General features: G+C 38.9%; 6 protein-coding genes across 6 annotated transcripts; 2 read left to right on the plus strand and 4 right to left on the minus strand.

Annotated features, from left to right (window-relative positions):
* Positions 1-1,016: 1,016 nt before the first annotated feature.
* EAE98_003232 (uncharacterized protein) lies at positions 1,017-1,819 on the plus strand (the record flags this gene model as incomplete). The annotated part of the gene is made up of 2 exons (XM_038950852.1): positions 1,017-1,069; positions 1,165-1,819. 2 exons carry the CDS (start codon positions 1,017-1,019, stop codon positions 1,817-1,819), a joined length of 708 nt encoding a protein of 235 aa, XP_038812316.1.
* An 814-nt stretch (positions 1,820-2,633) lies between these two features.
* Positions 2,634-4,080, minus strand: EAE98_003233 (uncharacterized protein; the record flags this gene model as incomplete). Its single annotated transcript, XM_038950853.1, has 3 exons — positions 2,634-3,335; positions 3,501-3,750; positions 3,854-4,080. The coding sequence occupies 3 exons, from the start codon at positions 4,078-4,080 to the stop codon at positions 2,634-2,636; spliced, it is 1,179 nt and encodes a 392-aa protein (XP_038812317.1).
* A 1,420-nt stretch (positions 4,081-5,500) lies between these two features.
* On the minus strand, positions 5,501-6,880 carry EAE98_003234 (uncharacterized protein; the record flags this gene model as incomplete). The annotated part of the gene is made up of 3 exons (XM_038950854.1): positions 5,501-6,398; positions 6,460-6,730; positions 6,796-6,880. The coding sequence occupies 3 exons, from the start codon at positions 6,878-6,880 to the stop codon at positions 5,501-5,503; spliced, it is 1,254 nt and encodes a 417-aa protein (XP_038812318.1).
* A 1,933-nt stretch (positions 6,881-8,813) lies between these two features.
* Positions 8,814-11,133, plus strand: EAE98_003235 (uncharacterized protein; the record flags this gene model as incomplete). The annotated part of the gene is made up of 6 exons (XM_038950855.1): positions 8,814-8,951; positions 9,156-9,171; positions 9,222-9,720; positions 9,767-9,850; positions 9,907-10,016; positions 10,067-11,133. The coding sequence occupies 6 exons, from the start codon at positions 8,814-8,816 to the stop codon at positions 11,131-11,133; spliced, it is 1,914 nt and encodes a 637-aa protein (XP_038812319.1).
* Positions 11,134-11,609: 476 nt separating this feature from the next.
* EAE98_003236 (uncharacterized protein) lies at positions 11,610-13,322 on the minus strand (the record flags this gene model as incomplete). Its single annotated transcript, XM_038950856.1, has 1 exon — positions 11,610-13,322. One exon carries the CDS (start codon positions 13,320-13,322, stop codon positions 11,610-11,612), a length of 1,713 nt encoding a protein of 570 aa, XP_038812320.1.
* An 859-nt stretch (positions 13,323-14,181) lies between these two features.
* EAE98_003237 (uncharacterized protein) lies at positions 14,182-18,407 on the minus strand (the record flags this gene model as incomplete). Its single annotated transcript, XM_038950857.1, has 12 exons — positions 14,182-14,865; positions 15,069-15,518; positions 15,573-15,713; positions 15,876-16,306; positions 16,359-16,489; positions 16,548-17,100; positions 17,154-17,525; positions 17,584-17,711; positions 17,762-17,855; positions 17,929-18,018; positions 18,077-18,302; positions 18,357-18,407. 12 exons carry the CDS (start codon positions 18,405-18,407, stop codon positions 14,182-14,184), a joined length of 3,351 nt encoding a protein of 1,116 aa, XP_038812321.1.
* Between the last annotated feature and the right edge of the window lie 5,230 nt (positions 18,408-23,637).

Here is a 23,637-nt window from a genome sequence, read left to right on the forward strand (position 1 = left end):
GAGGTGATGAGATGAGTTATGGAGAATTGGAGAACGTATCGTATGAGAAGCTTCCGAAGAGATGGAAAGATTGGAGAAAGGAGAATAAATGACTACTTCGTACTTGGGAAGGTAGATGGTAGATGGAGAAGAGAAACAGAACAGTGAGTGAGTTGAGAGCGTTGATTGAATGAGAGATAGTAGGTAGACCAGGAAGAAAGTCAGAGCTTCGGATGAAGTTCCTCATTTGTCAGAAATTCATAAGTTTGTTAAGAAGTGGAAATATGGAGATTTGGAGATATGGAAATATGGAAATTCATTATTCTTAGATGGTCTGCGACTAACATGGCACTTTTTCATGTACTCCGTGAATTCTAGAGTGCCTTGTTGCCTTGTGATGGTATTATGTCATCTCGAGACTACCTCACGACCTACCTAGTACACTCCACTCCCCAGTAGGTACCGACTAGGTATGTATGCAGCAATAATATAAAGTCGACAAATCATCATTCGATTTGATTTCCGAAAGGATGGAAAAGCTTAAATTAATACAGAGAGAGAGAGAGCACTTACTCCTGTCTCGTCACACTCATAAATCCTTCAATTCAAGGACTGGCAGCTTTCTTGTTTAATCTCACAATCCATCATTACACTCTTATTGGGGCCCTTGACTACCTACCTACCTAGGTCGTACTCAAGTATATACCTGTATACTGAATGGGTAATCAGATATATCGAAAATCAATAATTACCAGACCCGAAATTATGATTTCCATCTGGAGAAAAAGTATCATTATTGATATGTGCTGATCATCCATCTAATTCCGGTTAGATTCATCCGCAGAATTCAAATATGCAATGCAACGGGTGAAAGTAATCTAACGGCTATGCATTCACGTCAGCATGGTGATAAATCTTGCGAACTGACGCTTCATGAATCGAAGGCCGAGATAACAACGAAATTTTGTCACTTGTGGCGCGATTATCAATATCGCCGATTTCTGATAACACGGTGCTTACCTGTAGCACCGTCCACAATGGACCCAATCGAAGAATCTACGGGAAAGGGAGGGGCGATCAAATCCCCTCAGTTCTCTCAATTCCCTCGAATCTTCATCATTTCTTAAGAATTTTCAGTCTCTGATTCACGACAGTATCTGTCTTCTAGCATTCATATCTCTTCAGGTTGGGTTCAACTTATCAACCTTTAAAGCCTAGCTTTTATCCTTCGTCGGAACCCGACTCATCCCCACAAATTCAAGAAGTCATCAAAGCACTCAATCTTCTCCCACATATTGAGGGCGGCTTCTTTGCCGAAACAGATCGTGCCCCAGACGTCATTCCTTCGCCATTCGGCTCCGATAAATCCTCTACTACAGATATTGCTCCCCAAAGACCTGGCTTCGATCCCACCGTGCGAAATTCATCGACTAGTATTTTCTATCTGCTTACGCCGCATGGTCCGCAAGGTGGCTTTCATCGGAATAAGGGAAGAACGGTTCATACACTACACAGAGGCCGGGGCAGATATGTTTTGATACACGCCGATGAAGAGGGTTCGGAAAAGAGAATCGAGACATTCATTGTTGGTCAGAATGTTGCTGCTGGCGAAAAGTTACAATGGATTGTAAATGGCGGGAAATACAAGGCATCCTACTTGTTGCCAGATGTTGAAGGTGGTCAAGATAGTGATGGACTTTTGATCAGCGAGACTGTTGTTCCCGGGTTTGAGTATTGTGATCATGATTTTTTATCTCCTGAGGGATTGAAAGAGCTTGTGGCTTCCGAGAAAGTGGAGGAATTGAGTTGGCTGTTTAGTCCTTTGGGGAAAGGAGAGTAGCGGAAAGTTTCTTTGTGCTCGTAGAACATACAGTCACATACAAATTTCGGGAATTCTAGGAGCGAAATTGCTCGTGAATCTTGTTCCCACGCTCGGTTGGTTGATCGCAGACTTTATTACTTCCTTCACATCAAGAAAACTGCTAGCTCTTGCTGCAATTTGTATGGCGAAGGACGAATAAACTGGTTAAAGATGGCCTTCTTGTCCGGCCAGTGCCCATAGGAGAGCTTCTCAATCTGCTCAAACATAGTCATAATTTCCAATTCATTACCAATATTTCCTTTCCATTCTTTTCCAGTTCATGCATCTTGCCTAGTTTCGGATTTCCAGGTCGTCCATGGTTGTCATATCACTCAGAAGTAAGTGTGTTTACAATTGCAGGAAAGATTGTTGGAACCATGAATTATTGAAATGCACAACATCATTTGTAATGGTCTATTCTCCTTTCATCAGTGATAAAGTCACTTCTGCTTCACTTTTATCATGTTAATAGTGGAGGATTTGAGGACCCTTAATTCTTTCAATGTCCACAGAAAAAATAGATCGAGGTAATCAAGGAGAGTAGAAATCCACCAAATTTTAATTTGGCAAACTTTCAATCCTCCATATTAACAAATCATTCTCCGATTTTATACCGCATTTACGTCTCTAATCTACCAAGATCTATATCTTCACTATTTTGAACAAATTCTTGGCAGACTTTGCCTTGCTTATCACACTAAGAACTCTGCTCACTTTCTGGATCATCATAGGGTCCCGAGGCACAGCAATTTTGCCCCGGACCATGGCTTCACAATTGATAGCATCATCAGTATCAGTCTTTTGCAACCCTGATATCATCCATGCTCACACAAGCCAAAGGGAAAAGGTTACCCCCATATACATAAAGCCAGTGAATATCTGGGCATGCAGAAAATTGGCTCCATTGTTGGTTCGCAACCAAAGTGCATGACTCGGCAAATGTGCTCGGTATGACCACCGAAACCCAGAATGTAGATAGAGCAGATGGTAAGAATTGTAACCCTAAAACTTCTGCGCCCACTGGAGCAACTGTAGTGATAAATGTTGCGGAAACAGCGCCACCAATCAAAGCGTAGAAGTTGAGGACCCCAAAATTTTTGGTCAGGATCCAAACTACAAGAGAAAAGATACCAGCCAAGAATGTACAAACAAGTGCGGTGTCGATTCGTCCGAAATCATCGCTAGCGTATCCTTTAACGGGTCGGACAAGACCTCCTCCAAGATTGGACGTAGCACCAAGAATCGACCCTTGGAATATAGTAAGGCCCACTATGTTTACGTAGGTGGATATTGAAAAGAGAAGAGCCACATAACCCAAGACGCTCAAACAGCCCCAGGCTAAAGTGAGTAGGAACTCTGGTCTTTTCAAGAGGCTGGTATGAAAAGCGATCTGAACAGCTCCAATTGCTTTATTCTGATATTTTATTATGATGGTGGAAAAGCCACATGCAGCAGCTGATGCAATAGCCAAAATTCGAAAAGTCCAGCCAGTACTCTACCTCTGAGAGAGCGCTCTAGAAGCCAACGAATCAATAAGCCTTCCAATTCCTGACTCCGCCGTCCCTATACCATTTTCAAGAGAGCGTCGACGATCAAAACATTGAGGAATCATACCAAAAGTAGCACAAAACCGCATTCCCATCCCGAAACCAAAACATACGCCCTGACTCAAAACTAATTGCCAAATTTCAGTCGAACATGACACGCTCAATAATGCTGTGTTTTGCAATATGATTCCTATCGTTAAGGTGGTCCTCGCTCCCCATTCTCGCATAGTGATTGTGGCGATGGGCGCAATGAATTGTGCCACGCTGAGGAAAAGACCGCCCATAAAAGCGAAATTTACATTGCTCACTCTGGGAAATGTATTGGTTTCTATTAGAAGTACTGGGGGGAAATATTCCCTACGACTGTGTATTATAACATTGAATCAGCGCATTGAATGTTTTCTGACAACAAAGAGATCTTACACTATTGATCCCCCACGTGTGGGCATTGATCAAAAATACACACAGTGGATATACCCAGCCGTAACCGCCGTCTGGAGGAGCTTCTATCTCGGGACGTGTTGCTGGTTGGGCTTGCTCGGGGTCAATATCATTATTGTGTCGTTTGTTGTCCGGGATGTAAAGTTCGGGTGGTGGCTTTTCTGGAAAGCAATTGGAAGGGGTGGTGGTATGGCTGTCACTTGGAGGCGCTGATATCGTGTGGTTTGAGTTATTTTTCTTCTCTGCATGCATCTTCTTTGTTCATTGCCTGTGGGTAGCAGTGTTAAAATTCTTGGAATATCAAACGAGGAAAGTGTCATTGAAATTTTTGGCGAATGCTCGTTGTGCAGATCAGATAGTGTCGTGAATCTTGATGGAATAATCTGCACTTTTGGGATACTTATACGTAATGAGATGATGAGGAGAGGTAAAGTAGAGCAGAATAGTAGGAGGCAGCTGGCATTTAAGAACTCGCTAATGGGGGACATGACAATGATCGGGAATAATCTGATGATCGCTAGTTCACTCATAAAAAGTGTGATATTAGATCGATCCATTCTGATATATACATCAATCCATCGAAGCAGAGAATTACAGCTCACCCTCTATTATTACATTCCTAGCCAAATATTGTATTCTAAGAACGATACCCATCGGTGCTTTTCAAAAAGAGATGCATGTTTTGAGTCGCCGTTCTCGTGGTAGATCGGGAATTAGATGGAGAGGCTTGGTGCGCTCTTTGGTATCTGTACCTGGGGATGCAGGGATGGGAATGTAATTGGGTTGGGTGTATGGTAAGGTGTAATACTCTAGACTTTTAGAGGGGTGGTTTTGTGTCGTTAGTTTTGTGTCGTTAGATTTGAAATGGATGGGGTGGGATAATTTTTTGAGGAGGGTAGTTTGGGAGTGTAGTAGTAGTGAATTCATAATCGATTCGGTCTATCTATAGCTAAATTGAGAGTGTCGTTGGTGGAGGATTTGGTGGGTAAGGAAGGTGATTGAACTGTTGGGTGCGATGGTGGTGGTGGGGGGAGGGAGGGTGGAAATTGTGTGGGGATGCTTTGTGAGGTTACTATCAGGAGGAATGGAGATGGAGAGCGATGATTTGAAGAACAACTCTTGCAGTTGAGTCTTGATCATGGTGCATGGATTTTTCTAGCTGCATTGAAAGTTACTGCTCCAGATTTCACCCCTATGTATTGATATCGGTGATGCGTCGAAAGAGATGGAGGGAGGAAACCTGCACTATTACGGCGGATGGGAGACAGGTCACACATTACTAACTCATAGATTGAGAACAGAGTATTATAATACTATTGTCTTCCTCGAAGCTAAAGGGATTATAGACTATAAGTATAGGGTAGGACAGGAATCATAATAGAATTGAAGAATGTCTAAAAAATATATAGGGTTTTTTCATTGTGTTGTATTTATTTGATGTAATTAAAGATACATAAATGGTGATGTATCATATAGCTAGATAACCAAGGTAATCCATATTAGCAATAGCTAGACTGGATCGATTATGATTTGACACCAAAGTTCATCTCAAATGCATGTTTTAAGATGATAAGACTACCTATAATTTGTAGCAGATTGAATGACAAAAACTAGATGTTCAAAATGAAAACGAAGACACAAGCGAGAGCCCGAAGCAACTCCTCTACCAACCTCACTTCAACGTCTTTTGAAACTCGCCAAATCTCTTATACATCTCTTTCTCAAACAGCTGTTGCATCTCATGACTCTTTGGATCCCCAAAAGGCAATACGTTGCTGGCATAGAAACAAGCCAATCCCGACTCTTTATCGATACTCCACAACAAATTCGGCATACCACTCCAAGTCAAGGTACCCTTCTTCTTGCCGCCCTCGATATCTTCTTCTATGAGTAATCCACCCAATCCAAAGTTCAATTTTCGTCCCGGTGGTTGACTAGAAAACATCCCCTGGAAGAAGTCTGCGCACACGAAACTGGCACGCAAATTCTCTACCGCTTCTTCCGAAATTTGCGGTTTGAACATTTCCGTTGTGGTAGATTTCTTGAGTAAAATTTCATCATCGCGCAGAAGAGATGTTAGGATTTTGAGATAAGAACTTGCGGAACCGGCAAGTCCCTGGCCCCCAAAACAGTCTTTTTGCTCAATGATGTATAGATTTTCATCAGTCCATTCTACTTTGTCGTTGCCTTTGCCTGGAAATGCTAGGATTGGTTTGGGATTGTCTAATCCACTGCGAAAGGTCATTTTCACGAGCTTTTCTTGAACATGTGGTTTGCGGTCGCGATGGAATGTTATATCATTAATATTGAGAGGGTTAAAAATGTGGGTTTGAGCGTAGTCTTCCAATGATTGGCCGCTATTGAGACGAGTAACAAGAACAGATACCCATTCGAGACTGTAGCCATAAGTCCAGGATGTTCCAGGCTCAAACAAAAGTGGGAGAGTGATATCCTTTAACATATCGGTTTTGTGAGTATGAACAGAGTCGATACCTTGAGAGGCGCGGAATCTGACGAGCTCTGGTGTGTAACTGTCGTAGCCGACTCCCGATGTGTGCGTAAGTAAATGTCTAGATATTTTCTAGTCAATGGCTTTGATTTCGTAGATCTCTATAAATTATGGCGTCTTACCTCAAGGTGATCTTATTCTTAGCTGGTTTGAGAATAGGAATTTCCTTTCCATCTGTTCCGGTTTCAAAACCCTCAAGTATTTGAATCCCCCTAAACTCTGTCAAAATGGAAGACAAATCATCTTCGAGGCCAATTTGTCCTTGTTCTACGCATCGCAAACCAGCGATAGAAGTTACTAGCTTTGTGCATGATGCCATGATAAAGGTCGAGTCAAGCTCAATTTGAGAGTTTGGGGTTGCGGGGCCAATTGCCTTTTCGTATTTGAATGTTCCTACTACTTGTTAGTTCTTCAGAGCCTTTGAGACGATAGCTATGCGAATAAAAGGAGTCTTTTACCATCGGCATTACTGGCAAGAAGTACAACACCAGGGATCTCTCCAGCTGAGGTTGCAGCGTCGAATTTCCGTTCTAGACTAGCCATCGTTCAGAATCCTCTTTCCGATTTCCGATTTCTGATTTCCGTGATATGTGGTTCCCAATGAAAGAGTCAGAAAAGAAAGTGAACATGGAATGCGGCTTAAACATGTAATACCAACACCACCTGTTATATACATGCCATCAACTACGGAATTCCGATGATTTGAAATACACGGGATTCATGTGCAGGTGCCCAGCCTTGAGCTTTCAGATGCTGTCCAATCGCGTATGGAGAGTCCAAAAAAATCAGGTTGCTTCACATCGACCCCATCTTCGGACCCCAAAATTCAAGGGGCAATGCATCCCAGCCGATTCACTCATATGACAATCAGATCCGTATTCTTCTCACGTGACCCTTCTTATCGACAGGTTTTAGAATCTATCCAGGCTCTATGGATTCATGGAATGCTTGATTATGCGATCAGCATTGTTGTTCGAATCCTTCTGCACGAATTGAAAGGACCGGATGGTTTAGCATTTGTCAGTACATGTCGGAGTTGGTTGGTATTTAAGTAAGCAGAAGAAGCGACGGCCGGTTAGCCCGCTCTGTCATAGTTGTCGCGGGAAAAGCGGCCGTGCTAAACTGGATTCATTCAAATCCTTTCACTAGCCAAAGTCCTGTTCATACTTTGAGAAATCTAATTGGGAATTGGATCGAACCTTTCAGCTGTTATGTTCAATGTTGCCAATGTCTCGAATAATCGCACCGCATTGTTGTGAATGGGAATTACAACTCCAGAGAATTCTTTCCATCCTCCTAATCGAAGGAACCTGCAGTCCTGTCGGACTTAAGGTCTGAACAAGTTGTTGTTGTTGTTGTTTATGGTCTTAAGGAGGGAACATCTCATAAATGTTTCAGACACGGAACCATAGGAAGCTGATGCCAGATCGAGTGATGAACAACACTTGAATCTCGGAATATTCGTGGTATATCTGATTGCCGAAATACATTGTCGACCGGATGAATTCTACGTTCCATTCGGGGCATCATCTCGCAGCAACACAAATGCATCTCCTCGTCAGAACCAGGACGACTCATGGAAAAAAGTTAGAACTGCAGGATTGACTCCAAATAAAGCGTGTTCGTTCAATCAAAATTCAGCAGCGACATACAGCTGTGCGGGGTAACTTTCAAGGGCCCAATTATTTTTCTATTTTTAATGTTGAGGGAGGGTCGACGTTCTATCGTCGCTGTTTATCTTATTCGTGTAGTCGACGAACTTTGAGGAATTTTGATGGGATTTGTTAGGAATTTCCCACAACATTCATAACATAAGTTGTGGAAAATTAAAACAGTATGGGTACAGCTATCTTTCAGAAGCACCTACTTCCGATGAATGAAAGAACGTTGAATTCACAGTGGACTGATATCTCCCCTGTTGCATGCAGGTGTCAGTCTGAGCAGTTGGGCGGGGTTTGAGCGCCATTCAACTGCGTTCCTACAGATCTCGAGGAGAACGATCCTATCTAAAATTGGCATCAGACTCATCTTGTCTTTTCACAAATCTTGGTTACTCCATGAGGGGTCAAATTTACTTGCGTGCCCGGCAGTCCACAGTTTACGGCCGAGTTTAATGATAGTGGTATTGCAGTAGCTTTGCCGAAGATCAGATCGTTCTTGCGCTCCAATTAACACTACACTCCGATGCCACTAAGTATGACCACGAATGAACAAACACCGTGGGTCGCAGAATTTGCATATATATCATCAACGAATTTGTGATCGATATCGAAAGCACATGGATCATAACACCCTTGAATAAAATAGGGCCAGATTCCCACTTACCTACCTCTTTTGGTGTACTGCCCGGAGAAATTATCACAGTAAGTGAGGGGAAAAGTCAATAGATCCTTGATTTATCTTTATATATATATATATACCTCTTCCATAGAATGTCGCATTCTTCAATCATTGGAATAATACATATTCCTCTATCATGGGCTTCAAAAGTCTGTCTAGGGCTCTAGCAGTCGCGTCTCTCTTGGTCTTTCATTTAGTAGATGCTGCTACTCTCACAGTGTCCACAACTGGTGGCAATGCATCCAGCCCTATTCTTTACGGTCTCATGTTTGAGGTAAGCTGTTCAAATTCAAGCAATCAAATAGCCGGGATTGCAGTCTGGCAACGAGAAACCCTCAAGCTCGATCCAAGCATAACATTCAATTCTTTTTGCATATCCAGCTTTACATTTCAGCAATTTAATTTGTGGTCTTCTGCTTGCTACTCTCAAAAGTCTCACCTACGTTGTGGAGAGAACTTTAAGCTGACTAAATTCTAGGACATCAATAACTCCGGTATATCTCCTACAGTGACTAGGTTATAGTATCTAAGCTAAAATATATAGGTGATGGCGGTATACATGGCCAGTTGTTGCGAAACAATGGATTCCAAGGGACAAATCCAGGGTTAACAGCTTATGCTGCTGTTGGTGGCACAAATCTCACAGTTGACACTGCCAATCCTCTCACTTCAGCGCTCCCGAGATCTTTGAAAGTTTCCGTTCCATCTGGAACAACTGGACAAGTTGGCTTTTCGAATGCTGGATACCTTGGTCTTCCTGTGAATGACGATACATATGCCAACTACTTCTGGATCAAGGGTTCATACTCCGGATCAGTTACATTGTCCCTCGTCGGTGTAGCAAGCGGAACAGTGTATGCCACCAAGACTATTACAGTCAATAGTGTGGCTTCTTCTTTCACTTACTATGAGACTACATACCACTCCACACAGGCTCCAGATGGTAATAATGTTTGGAAATTAACATTTGATGGAGCCAAAGTTGCCGGCAGTGCGCTGAATTTTGGTCTACCTCAACTTTTTCCAGTCACATTTCACCAGCGGTATGATAAGCAGAATAAATGTGAGGATTGTATTGACTTTTTGCAGTTACAACGGTATCAGAAATGATGTGGGAAACTTTCTTCAAGCACTCGAGCCCTCTTTCTTCCGCTTTCCAGGTGGAAATAATATGTAAGACAAAAGTCTCAAATGGAAAAAATTGAAATCTATAAGCTAACATCGAACAGAGAAGGTTCATCGCCTGGTAACAGATGGAAATGGAATGAAACTATTGGTCCAGTTGAAAAACGACCAGGAAGGCAAGGTGATTGGGGTTATCCAAACACAGATGCTTTAGGTATTTTGTCTTTTGTTCGAGCCAGCATTGCTTAACTGACAATCCTCCAGGGTTGATGGAATATCTTCAATTCATCTCGGATGCAGGTATGATACCAGTATTAGCCGTCTGGTCAGGTCTTTCCCTTGATGGAGGTGGAGTTGTATCCGGTGCAGCTCTTACACCCTATGTTGATGATATCCTGGATGAGCTTGAATTCCTTCTTGGATCTACGTCAACGACATGGGGCGCACTTCGTGAGTCTTACGGCCACGCTGCGCCATATGATATTCCCTTCATTGAGGTTGGCAACGAGGATAATCTAAGCGCAGGTTGCGGTACATACGCCTCTCGATTTACAGATATATACAATGCAATTCATGCGGCCTACCCTGACATCACAGTCATAGCCTCAACATCACAAGCATCCTGTCTTCCAAATCCAATTCCAGCCGGTGTTTGGACTGATACTCATCACTACCTCTCGCCAAATGGATTTGTTTCCCTTTTCAACGAGTTCGACAATAAGCCTCGCAATGGCCCAGGGATTTTTGTTGGTGAATACGCCAGCACAACTGACAATAGTGGTGCTACTACTTATTGGTCAACAATCCAAGGCGCAGTTTCCGAAGCAGTCTATATGATTGGTATGGAACGCAACTCCGATATCGTCAAGATGGCTTCATACGCTCCTCTATTTGAACATTTTGACATGGCCCAATGGTCACCCGATCTCGCTGGACTTAATGCCGATCCTGGATCTCTTACTGGAAGCGCAAGTTATTACGTTCAACAAATGTTCTCTGTTCATCGTGGCGAGACAATTCTTCCCGTTACTTCTGATGTTGGGTTTGGTCCCTTGTATTGGGTTGCGAGTAGTACGGCCGCTGGAACATACTACGTTAAGATCGCCAATTATGGTACTGCGACTCAAAATGTTACTGTGGATATCCCTGGCGCAACAGGTGCTAGTTCGAGTGCTAAGCTGGTTTCCTTCACGGGTCCCCCAACTGCAAGTAATTACCCGTTGAAAGTGACTTTGCAGCCTGTCACAAGCACCGTTACTGGAAGTGCGGCTGGAGGGTGGACTTTTAATGTTGCTGCTTATGGTGTTGCGATTATTACTATCACTACTTAGATGCTTTTCTCGGACTTGTGGATTGGGATGAGTCTTGGCCTAGCCTTCTGGGTGGATTACGAATACGTTGTTGATCAGGGATGAAACGTCATTTAATAGGATCATTTAATAGGACCCGATATCCCATTCCTCGAGTCCGGGTGCAAATTGATAATGCAAGAAATTAGACGGAGATGTTATAGAACCGTTGTATCAATCAATTCACGTTTTTGAAAATGAGATAGCGATGTCAGCTTTTCGACAATATGTTGCGCAGCTTATGAAATCATTATATTTTGTTTTATAACATTAGGTCATGAAGTAATTACTATCGTACACCCTAGCCAAATCAAGGGGGCCATTCCCACAAGTTCCTGAACCTTGAACCTTCTCTCAAGCTGACTATCTCAAAGCCCGCATCGACGTACCTTCATACCAAGTATCAATGCAAAAGCCGCAAATGGTCAATCTCATATTCGAGCTCACGTCTTCCCACTCTATCGTCCATAAGCCGTAACAAGACGATCCGAGATATACTGAATCTCCGCCGCCCGATAATAATCCGGTTCCACATACGCCAAACTCGTGGCATTAACATCGAAGACAAAATTCTTCGGGTCATCAAGCGTATACTTTGGCCAGGAGACATTGCTCGATTTCCCCGTATTCGGATCACCGTTGACGATAAAACTAATCCACATGCCACTCATCATGACAGCCAACTCATCAAACGTCTCCGGCTCGCCCTTAAACGGATTTTGCGAAACGACATTCTCGTAGCCTATACCGCCAGTATTGTTGAAAACAAACGCTACCTCTTGGAAATGGGTAGCGCCGAGTGAGAGTTTAACCCCATTCACCAACACATTCCAGCGGTAGGAAAAACTGCTCACGTTGTACTTTGCCCATGACTGTGTCATGAGTCGTCGAGGCGCATGCTGTTGTAAATCTCCTGCGTAAGCCGCTGATCGTTTCCACTGTACGCCCAGGGATGCTTCGCTAGGTGATGGGCGGCCCACCAGCGCGGCTGGGATACCGACCGCTGGGATATCGGGATACAATGCTGCGATTGTGTTTGTAGTGGCGTTATCGAGACCCGATGACTGAACCATACTTAAAAACTGAGCAGTTGTGTTGATGCCCTTCGTAGCATACTGAGTTCCCTCATCAAAGTTTCTACCGGTGAGGAGAGGTACTTTGACGAATTCTCCAGCGAGGAGTTGGGCGGTAGCGGATTTCTGCACAAAATCGTTGTCAATCTGGATACCCCAGCTTGCGGATGCTGTTACGGAGCTATTAAATATCGCGCTAAGCTGGTCCGTAGGAACAGTACGCAGACAATCAAGCGTATCACTCGCATTAGAGCATCCCGCTGCGATAGTGATGTTGTTGTAAACCGGTTGCCAAGCTTCAACACTCAGACGTTTAGCTGCGACTGGACTTCCACTCTGCGTAATAGCACCTCTGAATAATCCATCATCTCTTCCGCCATAAGCGATAAGTTGCAGACTGACACCTGTCGCACCGGCACTTTCTCCCCAAAGCGTAACTTTCTTCTTATCGCCACCGAAAAATCCAATATTCTCTTGCACCCAGTGAAGCGCCAATCTCTGATCTCTGAATCCTATATTTGCACTTCCTGCATCGAGGACTTCCTGTCCAAATAGGAATCCCCAGCCCGAAACTCGGTATTGAATACTCACAGCAATGATTGGAGTTTCAGCTTTCACTGATTGTGCAACAATAAATGAAAGATTGTATCGTGGATCCATGGCTCCACCTGCGGTATTACCGCCTCCATGAATCCAGACTGCCACGGGCAGATTCGCATCTGGAGAGATACCACTAGGACGCACAACATTTAATGTTAAGCAATCCTCTGAGATGATATTTCCTAACACCCAGTTATCGGAACTGTAGCCGATGCACTCAGGGGAATACTCCGTGGCATTACGCGGAGTATCCCATGTGGTATTGAGAGATTGAGGAGGATTGAAACGGAGCGCCCCGACGGGTGGCTGAGCGAAGGGGATACCTAGGAAAATATCCTCATCGTATGTTGGAAGATAGGTACCATAGTATGTACCGTTTAAAACACTAACTGTTGGAGATGATGTATTGTTGACACCTCGCGGTGCACTCTCTGCGACAGTTCCGATTGCGAGTAATGGCAAAGAAAGAAGGAGCTTAGCAAAGATAGGATTGAACATCTTGCCGGGATATCGCGGGATTAAAAGCCCTTTATAAGATGAAAAATCGTTTCGTCAAATGCAAATGGAGAACAACCAACAATATCTACTTCAGACGCAATGGAACAGACTAGATATCGAGAAGCTGACGGCCAAACTAAAATAAGCACACATACATATCAGCCAGAACAAAACGAAAGCAAAAAGAAGGGAGAGGCAAAATCATGAGTACTCTCCACCCATTTTATACTCGAGTACCTATTCCAATCCAATTTCATCATGACCCCAAGATTCCCCGCCCCGAAAATTCTACTGGGATTATCCGTACCCCGCAATGCGGGGCGTCCCACTCCCGAAGAGCACGCGACGAAGAAGACTTCTTCCCAACCCAGGTTCTTGGGCCTTTGAATACCTACATGAATTCATCATACCTTGCCAATCCAATCCCAAATCAATCTTTAAGCGACCCGAAATTTGACCGGCTCGGCTTTGCTAAACTTTCTCTCAATCATGTACTTCATCCGAACGCAAGAAATGTGGATGTGAAATGCTCATGATTCGTGAAGGGGCAGTCGGGCCCCGAATGCTTTTGATTGTCGAAATTCAGTTTAAAAGATTGAATGATTCCAAGAAAGTTACTTCAATTAAGCATTAAATATACGAGTCCATAACACCGCCATTTCGCGTGGGGTCAGAACAAAAAGCAAAGTGACATTTATCGACAAAGAGCTAAAGCAAATGCAATCAATGCAATCAAAATCAAACATGACCACTGATGATGGAAATGACCGCCTACCAAGTAAATCAACAGCTTTCAGCAATATACCGCCACTTCACAAATCTCTTCGACTGAAAATTAAGTTCCCCCACCCCCCGAAAATCAAAGTCCCGGAATGTCAAAACCAGGAGCATTGGGCCAATTCCCCAAATGTGCTGGATCCCCACCAATTCTTACCCATGCACCAACAGACGGAGTGGGTCCATCGAGGACAAATACCATATACCAGCCTGGCGGACAAATATGTGCGTTTGGAGGCGCAGTAATTGTACAAGTATTATTAAATCCACAGGCCAATTGAGGAAAGAGTGTTCGTTGACCCATAGAATTACCATGCGTACTTACAACAGAGCCAAGGATGGAAAAGTTGACGTTTGCCGTCGAGGTAAAGTTGGAGGTAATGGCGAAAGGAACAATTTGCGAATAGGACCAATCCGTGTTGTTCATATAAAAAGTTGGACGAGGGAGACCAGAGAGAAGATAAGGAGGCGTGAATACTTCAACTCGATATTCTTCTGGATGAACATTGTCTTGTGGATCAGATCCAGACACCATCACTCGTCCATCGAGAAGAAGAATTGCTTCGGAATGGTAAAGACGGGCGACGGATGTATTGGCCATTACACTCATGCGTGAGTTTATTGGCAGGCGGGGATCGTATAGGACAGCGTTAAAGTTAGGGTCTGAGCCGAGTCCAAATCCAGCAAAACCATGATGTGCGCCATTCAGGATGAGTGTTGTACCATCTGGAAGAGAAGCCAAACATGGCATTACACGGCGCGATGGCTAGAAGATGTCAGTCAATCGCTGCGAAATCACCACAATAATTGTCTTGAGCTCGAGATTGTCGAAAATACTTGCTGCTCTTCATGTGCTCGTGAGACCAACTTCCTATTTAGGGAAGACTAGTATTACACCTGGCAAGCATTCCAGTTGTACCCATCAAATGGCACAATTGATCGTAGGGCAAAAGAAATCAAGAGCCTCACCATTCTTTCAATCAGCCAAGTAGCATTCTTAGCTTCAGGTTGCATGGAAACACAATTATCTATGGCGAAGCCGCCCCCAGGTGTCGAACCGCCACAAATGAGCACTCCGATGGGATCGGTGTAAGGGTAAACCTGAGGTAGTAAAACCATGGCCCCCTCGAGAGGATAGTTTCGTCCGCCATTCGGATCATTTACAGCACCCGGAATGTTAGGCAGTGTCTTGATAGTCTCAAATGTGACTTCATCAAGGATTCTTGCTTCATTATAGTATGCAACAAAAATACCGGATGGAATAACGGCGAGGAACGGATATAGATTATTGGGGTCTGTACGAGCAAGAAAATCTAGATTGAGAACCGGGGCGCCTGTTGGAGGGAGTAACTCTAAGCTTGGAGATGCAGGGGCATTCGATCCTTCTTCGCCACCGACGATCAAAATCGAGCCATTTGCCTTGTAATAGTGTTAGTAAATGCTATTTAAAAATCTAGAGATGGTTATACGAACCATAATCATTGCCGTGGGGTACCACCGAGCGACGAGAAGGCGCACCTCGTTCACATTTTCCTGCCAATCATTGGTTCCCCAAACATTAGGGGATCCATCCGGCCAGTAAATTCGTACACCGTATGTTGATTCGCCGGACCACTAAGACTCATGAATATCAGCATCATAATCTTAGTGTCAGAATTAACGCAAATTATAAATGGGTGACAAGCTGAGCTGAGATCTTGAGATATTACACAGATACAAGGTGTACAATGGAGCCACCAAAATTCGTGAATTATTGGGAAGAATGTATGCTCTTACCCCTCCCACATCTAACTGTCTCCCAGCAATATCCGGAAGAATAAGTCCTGCTGAGCAGAAGACATCCGTTTTAACATGCATTGGTCTCCATGCCAGTGTAAAATTATCGATTGCTGAGAGATCTAACTCGTATGCGCCTGTCGAGTTTGGCTCGCCCGTCCCGAACTTTTCAACGAATGTCACCTTGCCAGTAATCATTTGGGACGTCATCAATGGTATGCACACACCGCCTATTAGCAATGAGTGTTCACCAGCACTGGGGCCCTCTGGGAATGACCAATTGTAGAGCGCCGGTCCATCCCACGAGTAATAAGATAATCGACTGTCTCCGCCGCATATAGTAGAGGAATTACCAGAGCAGACAACTTGGCAGTTAGATTCACTAATCAATGATGCTCCAGCCGTTATGATATTCTCCACGTCGCCACAAACTGAAGATTCTGTCAATTTACGTGATATTTGGGAAAAGCAATCATGACTTACAGCATTGGGAGCCGTACTCGAGGCCAGCTGCATTATAGCCGAATGCTTGACACTGCGAAAGACAATTCGTTGCGGTATTATTTGAAGTGATCATTTGATAGGGGAATGTTCTAATGCCTCCTATATTATCTCTAAAATTTTACTCTATTAGCCTGCATGAGATCGGATAGCTCTTAAGAGGCAACTGACTCGAGGCACCCTTTATAGTTCCAATCACCAGGTAAATCCCTTTGCTGGACAGTCGCAGGTTGAGATGTTTGTACACTGCCAAAGGAGTAGACGGACAATCTATTTCCAGCACCGCAAATTTCGCTTGAATTACCACTACACGGCATGTTACAGTCAGCAGGTGAGGTTGCAAGAACACCTCCATTTCCGACAAAATTATCACAAAAACATTCAGAGCTATACTCCATGCCTGCGACAATATAATTTAGTCCGGAGCATGTCGCAACACAAGTTTCGACAGTAAGATTCTGATTATCAGGTTGCTGATACGTCAGAACACGGCCTTGTGCTCCATCAACCCAGCAGCCACTGTAAATCCATCCCGTAGGGAGATCTGTCACACCCGTGGACGAGCTTGAAGGAGGAGCGGTAGAGCTTAGAGTGTTATTTAGTAAGTACACGGTCAATCTTCCGGAAGCACCGCAGAATTCGGAACTATTTCCCGCACAAGGAAAGTTACAGTCTGTATTTGGAGCTGACACAGAGCCAGCGGAAAAGGCATTGCCACAATAGCCTGTTTTTTCTTGGTTAGTTCAAATTGTTGAAATTTTTGGAACGGTGACTAACATTCTCGTCCGTATTCGGTTCCAAAATAGGTGTAACCAATGCAGCTTGCTTCACATGACTCCAGTGTCATATTTCCAGCATCAGAAGCCTTGGAGGCAAGTGCTCGAGCGCTTGTAGCTTCAGTCTGGCACCCAAAGTAGGTATATACACCAACTGTTTGTTGAATTGATGGGGAACCCGTGGAAGAAGGTGCTGTTCCAGCCGTGGTAGCAGTAAATGGCGCGGTAACAATAACGGTATTGTTAAAATCATATACATCAAGTCGATTGGTCCCACCACAAAACTCTGAAGAGTTGCCTGCGCATAATGTAGAACAACCGCTAACGCCCTCTGGTGCGAGAGCTCCTCCGTTAGACAATTGATTTCCACACCCTAAGAAATGGTGAGCTTCCAGAAAATCCGATTTTGTGTGATTCTATCATATACATACAGCATTCATCAGCGTATTCAACTCCAGCCAACGAATAGCCCCCTTCTTGACACGCCGCTGTGCAGATATCCACCGTCATGGGAGAAGCTATAATTTGATATATCAAAAGTCGGCCTGTTTGACCTTCTCTGCCATCTGTCAGATTCTATAGTAGTCACTTATTAGGCAAATAACTAACGTGTAGCACCCGGCAAAGCTCCAGAGTCCAGACCCAGGATTAGTTTGAGGTGGAGATTTACCGTTCCAAAAAAGATTCAGTCTATTTGGGCCACCTGCGTAAATAACAAGTTAGTCCTGCATAAAAAGAGTTGAGAACAATGAAACCAATAAGACCATTAGACTTACCGCAAAACTCAGTAGCATTTCCTGGGCACCTCATGCTACAGTCTGAAGCTAGCGCACGCCCAGCTCCAGCTGCAAGACTATTACCGCAATCTGGATGAAATTTTAGTGTCGGTGTATCAAATAATTTGCAAATCCGGAAGAAACATACAGCATTCTGAGGCGTACTCTGTTCCAGCATAGTTGAGGCTTTTGGAGGTACAATATGAAAAACATGATTCATCTGTCATGTTAGTGTTGTCAATGTATTCTCCCTCGGATAATGTCCGACCAACGTCCACATAGCATCCTTGAGATACCCAAGTACCCGGCAGACTCTGCGAGGGGGTAAGCTCGTTTCTAAGAGCATGATTAGAGGCAGCGACGGAAGTAGCAAGCTATTGTGGGTTAGTAAACTCAAGTAAATCCGAAGAATAATAGTTTCAACTCACGAATGCTGCGAGCAGTGTCACAAGTGCACTGTGAAGATAGTTTACAATCATGGTCGCAAGTAGTGTGTGTTGTATTTAGAGTGTGGCCTGAGAAAGTGAAGAAATTTTTGACAAGATTGACTTAATTTGAAGAGTCCTTATATAGAAGAATCCAGATCTTTCATTTGGAGATAGGTTGCAATTGAGATGTAAGCTGAGCTAGAGACGGACAGTGATTGCACAGCATATTGATAGTGGCAGGTGCCTGCTTGAACTTCAAGTAGGATATTTTCCCCATTATCAAATAGAGAAGGCATCGCCTTCTGTTTGTCCCTTCCCGTATCATCGGAGGACTAAGTTGAGAGACTTTGCATCGATCATCATCTCAAAACTTACACCTCACAGGGTACAACATTCCATATCGAGTATCACTACATATCATGACGCTCGAACGGATTTATGTTGTGTTGAAGAGATTCCAGTCTGATCAGATGCATGTGAGGCTCATTGGCTCATTGGCTCATTGGCTCTCAGTCATCTCTGTCAATATCTAATCGCGTTGACTTTGTGCAGGAATTCTTTTTCTCATCGGATCCTCGATTAAAAGTAGGTAATCATTAATGAAGCTTTACCAATGTGTAGATAGATATTTGGGCAATAAGAAAGATCTCGGGGTGAGATAATCACCAAAATCAATTTATAGATGGCTAGTAGATGCTGTGACCACAAAAACGCTGGGGTATCAGTCAAGGGGGACAAACCATTCCATTAACGTGTTAACACTACCTAATGTACTGAGGCCGATAACGCGCATTTGAACAATACTCCAAAAATAGATTTTCGCTTAAACTAAAACAATATTTAGAATTTAGTGGTGTATATTTAAGAATAAGATTTTTTAATCTAGTATATAACCTTTAAAGAATTATTGAAATAAAAAAAAAAGAAATATAATTATTAATTAAAATTCAAGAAATCGATTAATATAATTACTTTTAGAATATCTCAAAAATAGAAATTTATATTCAATTTAATAATATTCAAAAAATCAGAAACTAAATATCAAAATTCAATCTTTTTCAAATTTATTAGAATGTTTCTATATTGAATATAAATTTCAATTTTTGAGATATTTCAAAAATAATTATATCAATCAATTTCTTGAATTTTAATTAATAATTATATCTCTTTTTGTTGGGATAGGGATTATGTGACTGACCACACTAGCACATACACTAGTGCCCCCGCACTATAGTATATATATTCATAGCCTTTAGCTTTTAGAATCTAAAAAGTAATATTATAATAATATAAATTATTAGTATTATATTACTTTATTATTCTTATGGTGATATCAATATTAATCAATAATATTATAGATCAGGAGCCTGATATTTTAATTTTAAATATAATATAAGTTTATAATTAAGATTGGTATTTCTTTGAAGAGGTATAAGCTCTAGTATCAAAACAATATAGTTTGATATTTGTTCTTATATGAATAAGGATTGTTGGTAATGTAATGGTAATTCTTGTATTTAGTATTAATTTAATATAATTTAATATTGATAAATAAATTTAATTAACAATATAGCGATAATCCTTATATTTAATCTTAGTTTATATTTTATTTTTCGAAATAATATATATTGAAGAATACAAATCAGTAGCTATTAGTTCGAGCTAAGCATTATCTTTTATGAATAGATATAACTTTGCTGGGTTTGACAAAATTATATTTAAGTATTTTATCTTACTTTATTATCTATCTGCTATTTGTTAATATAATAGAATCTTATAAAAATAACTTTATGGAATATAAGACTAAATGCAAGGATAATGCTGGAAGTGTAGTAGAGTTTATTGTATTATTAGTTATTATAACTAATGATTTAATATAATGACTAAGAGATAACAAAACAATTCAATTGATTTTATAAAATAAGTAAATATAAAAGAGATTAGGGATTTTTGTAAGTATAAACTTTATGAATATCAATAATCGAAGTATTATAACGAAGAGTTATGGTTGGATTATTTTTGTAAATTCGAATATTTCAATTCGGGATATTTTCAAGCAGTTGATATATGTTTTCTATATAAGCTGAGATATAAACTATATTTATGCAGTATATTTATTATAAAGTATAAGATCTGTATAATATAATTTATTTATAATGTTTTAATTAATACAATCCAATTATTGTATAGAGAATAATTAGATAAAAAAATTGTAAATATATTTATAGAGAAGGGATTTATATTTCAATTAAAAAGTATATAGAAGAAAATAAATAAAAAAGATATTCAAGTTTTTATATATATATTATTAAAAAAACCTAAAGTATTTTAAATAAGCGATTAGCCTGGATTATCAGATTTTAATTAATATAAGTTATTATAATTATTAAATATTCTATTTCAAATTATAACAATCTCAGAATTTAGTTTTTTAAATAATAAAAAAAAAGATATTAATATTAGATAAAAAGCATTATCAAAATCATTAGTATTTTATTATTCTAAATCCATTTTCCAATTTAATATTGAATTTTTATAAGAAAAAAATAAATTCAATTTATTCATATATTTATTTTACAAATAGAAGAAACTATTATTTTTATAGTTGATTCTGTATGAATAATTTTGATTTAAAATATTTTTTTAATAATCTAAATCTCTATTATTATAACTATATCTATTATTATAGGAGAAAAATGGTTAATCATCTGGTGATTTATTTAATAGTAATAGTAATTCAAGTAGAGAAGGAGGAGGAGGTAATGGAGGTAAAGGAAACGGTTTTCTATAAGGTGGTTATGATGGGAATTTATAGGGTAATTATAGCGGGAATGGTAATGGTGGAGGTAAAGGTAATATAGGAGGAGGAGGAGGAGGAGGTGATTTAGAATATAATTACAATATTCTAGAAATCTTCTCAAATCTATTATCAAGAGTTATAAATATTAATTAACTTCTTGGAAATTTTGTAAAACTTTATAATAAAAATAATAAATATAGTGGATAAGATAATAATTTTATTTATAAATACAATATATTTTTTAATAACTATTAATGAATTGATATATCTAATAATCTATTTCCAAAAGTATTTTTTATTATATTTATCAATATAGTATTTGATTTTTATTATACAAATTTGAAAACTATATTAATATTGATATAGGAGATTTACAATTTGTTTATAATTATATTTGAAGGCTTCGAGTATAAAAGGAATATTATATAATAATAAAAAGTTATTATATTAAAAAGTATAATAATATAACCTAAAAATAATAGAAAATCAATTACCTATTATCTATAATAAATAATAATAAAACTATATTATTTGTATAAAGAATTTAGTATTATAATTAAAATAAACGATTTATTTTATCAAAAGATTATTAATATATATATATCAATATTAGTATACTCTCTAACTTGTTTTCATTTAATTAATAATATATTAAGTCTTCTTGAAAAACTTCATTCAATTATTATAATATAAAAACTAATTTATCCAAATAAGAATATAATATTTTATATCGATTGGAAATATCAATACGGAGGAGGATATAATCAGAACAAAAACTTTAAATGAAATAATTAATAATTATTCAAATTATAAACTAAAAAAAAATGTTTTGTTTACAAAAAGGATAACTATTGATTAACTTGATATAATAAAAAGAAATATAATAAATTATAATACAAATACAAGAAATAATTTAAAAAAACTAATAACAATTTTAATAAGAGTTTTAAGCAATTTCTTATTAAATACAAAGATTTCAATCAAAACCATAATAAAAAGTCTAATCCCAATACTAATAAAGAAATTGAAACTTATTTTATTTAATATAAATTTCAAGATTTGTTAGTATAAAAACTATAATTAAGTTTTATTATTCAAAGTAGATTTATTAATAATAAAGAGATTATAATAAGATTAATTAATAAAATATTTATTTATATTCTAATATATCAAATTCGAAATGAATCTGTATTTATAAATGAATATGATTCAAAAGAATTTAAGGGTATTATTATTGATATAGCTATAATATAATAATCTATAATAGGATTTAATTAATATATAGTATACAAAACAATTATCGAGAATATTGTTTTAGATATAAGCAAAACAGGAGTTACAAATGTAATATTCGGAATCGAAAGAACTGAATCTTTCAAATTGATCAAGCTTCATTTACCCTTAGGAATTATCGAATTTTATATTATAAATATAAAAACACTATTTCTACTATCATTTGATAATATAGATCATCTCGGTATATACTATAACAATATTATCAATGCTATTATTACAAGAATAAAAGAAAGTTATTCTTATATCCAATATAACAAACACACTGTCCTCCTATAGCAAATAAATATATAGCAATTTATACAATAAACTATTGAGAATAATGAATATTATCTTACTAATACAAAACTACAACAACTATACTATCACTTTGGTCATCTATCAGTATATAGACTTTTATAAATATTATAACAAACTAACCATAATAATATCTCAAAAATCGAGATTAATAAGCTCAATAAATTTTATTAACATTATTAAAAGTATAAAAAATCATCGGATTAATTTAAATTCAATTTACAAGATGATATTGATTTCAATTATTTAATTATAATAAATGTAATATATATTGACATTTACTCTATTCTATATATTATTAATGAGGGAATATAATTCCAAATTGTATAATAATTAGATAATGTTATTGCGAAATATACTTTCAATGTGTTTCGAAAATGCTAAATAAATATTTATACCAATCCACCAGATTTTATTATACATAATATTAAAAAGAATTTTGTAAGTAAAGAATTCATTCAATATACTATAATTATATTGATAAGAATAAAGAGTGTATTAGTTAAAATATATTAATTAATTAGTATAATTGAATATTATTATATAATTATTAAGAGAGTATATATTATTATTTTTAATAAACTTAATAGTTTTATTATAAAAAAATAATACTATAAATAACTATAAAAATAATAAATAATATTATAGAATTAGATGAATTAATTCTAATACTTCTAGTTTTTAAAATATATCCACAAATATTTAAATCTAACCTACCTATATTTATAATTCTATAAAAGCAATTAATAATTAGAAAAATAATAAATAAGATTTATAAGCTATAAATAATATAATAAGTATTTAATACTTTAAATTAATAAAATAGATTATTTATAATAGCTTTATATAATTTATCTATTAATTTAAAGATTTTGTTTTAAGTATAATTCT

This window comes from Botrytis deweyae, assembly GCF_014898535.1.
Source record: "Botrytis deweyae strain B1 chromosome Unknown BDEW_006, whole genome shotgun sequence".
Classification (NCBI taxonomy): Eukaryota; Fungi; Ascomycota; class Leotiomycetes; order Helotiales; family Sclerotiniaceae; genus Botrytis; species Botrytis deweyae.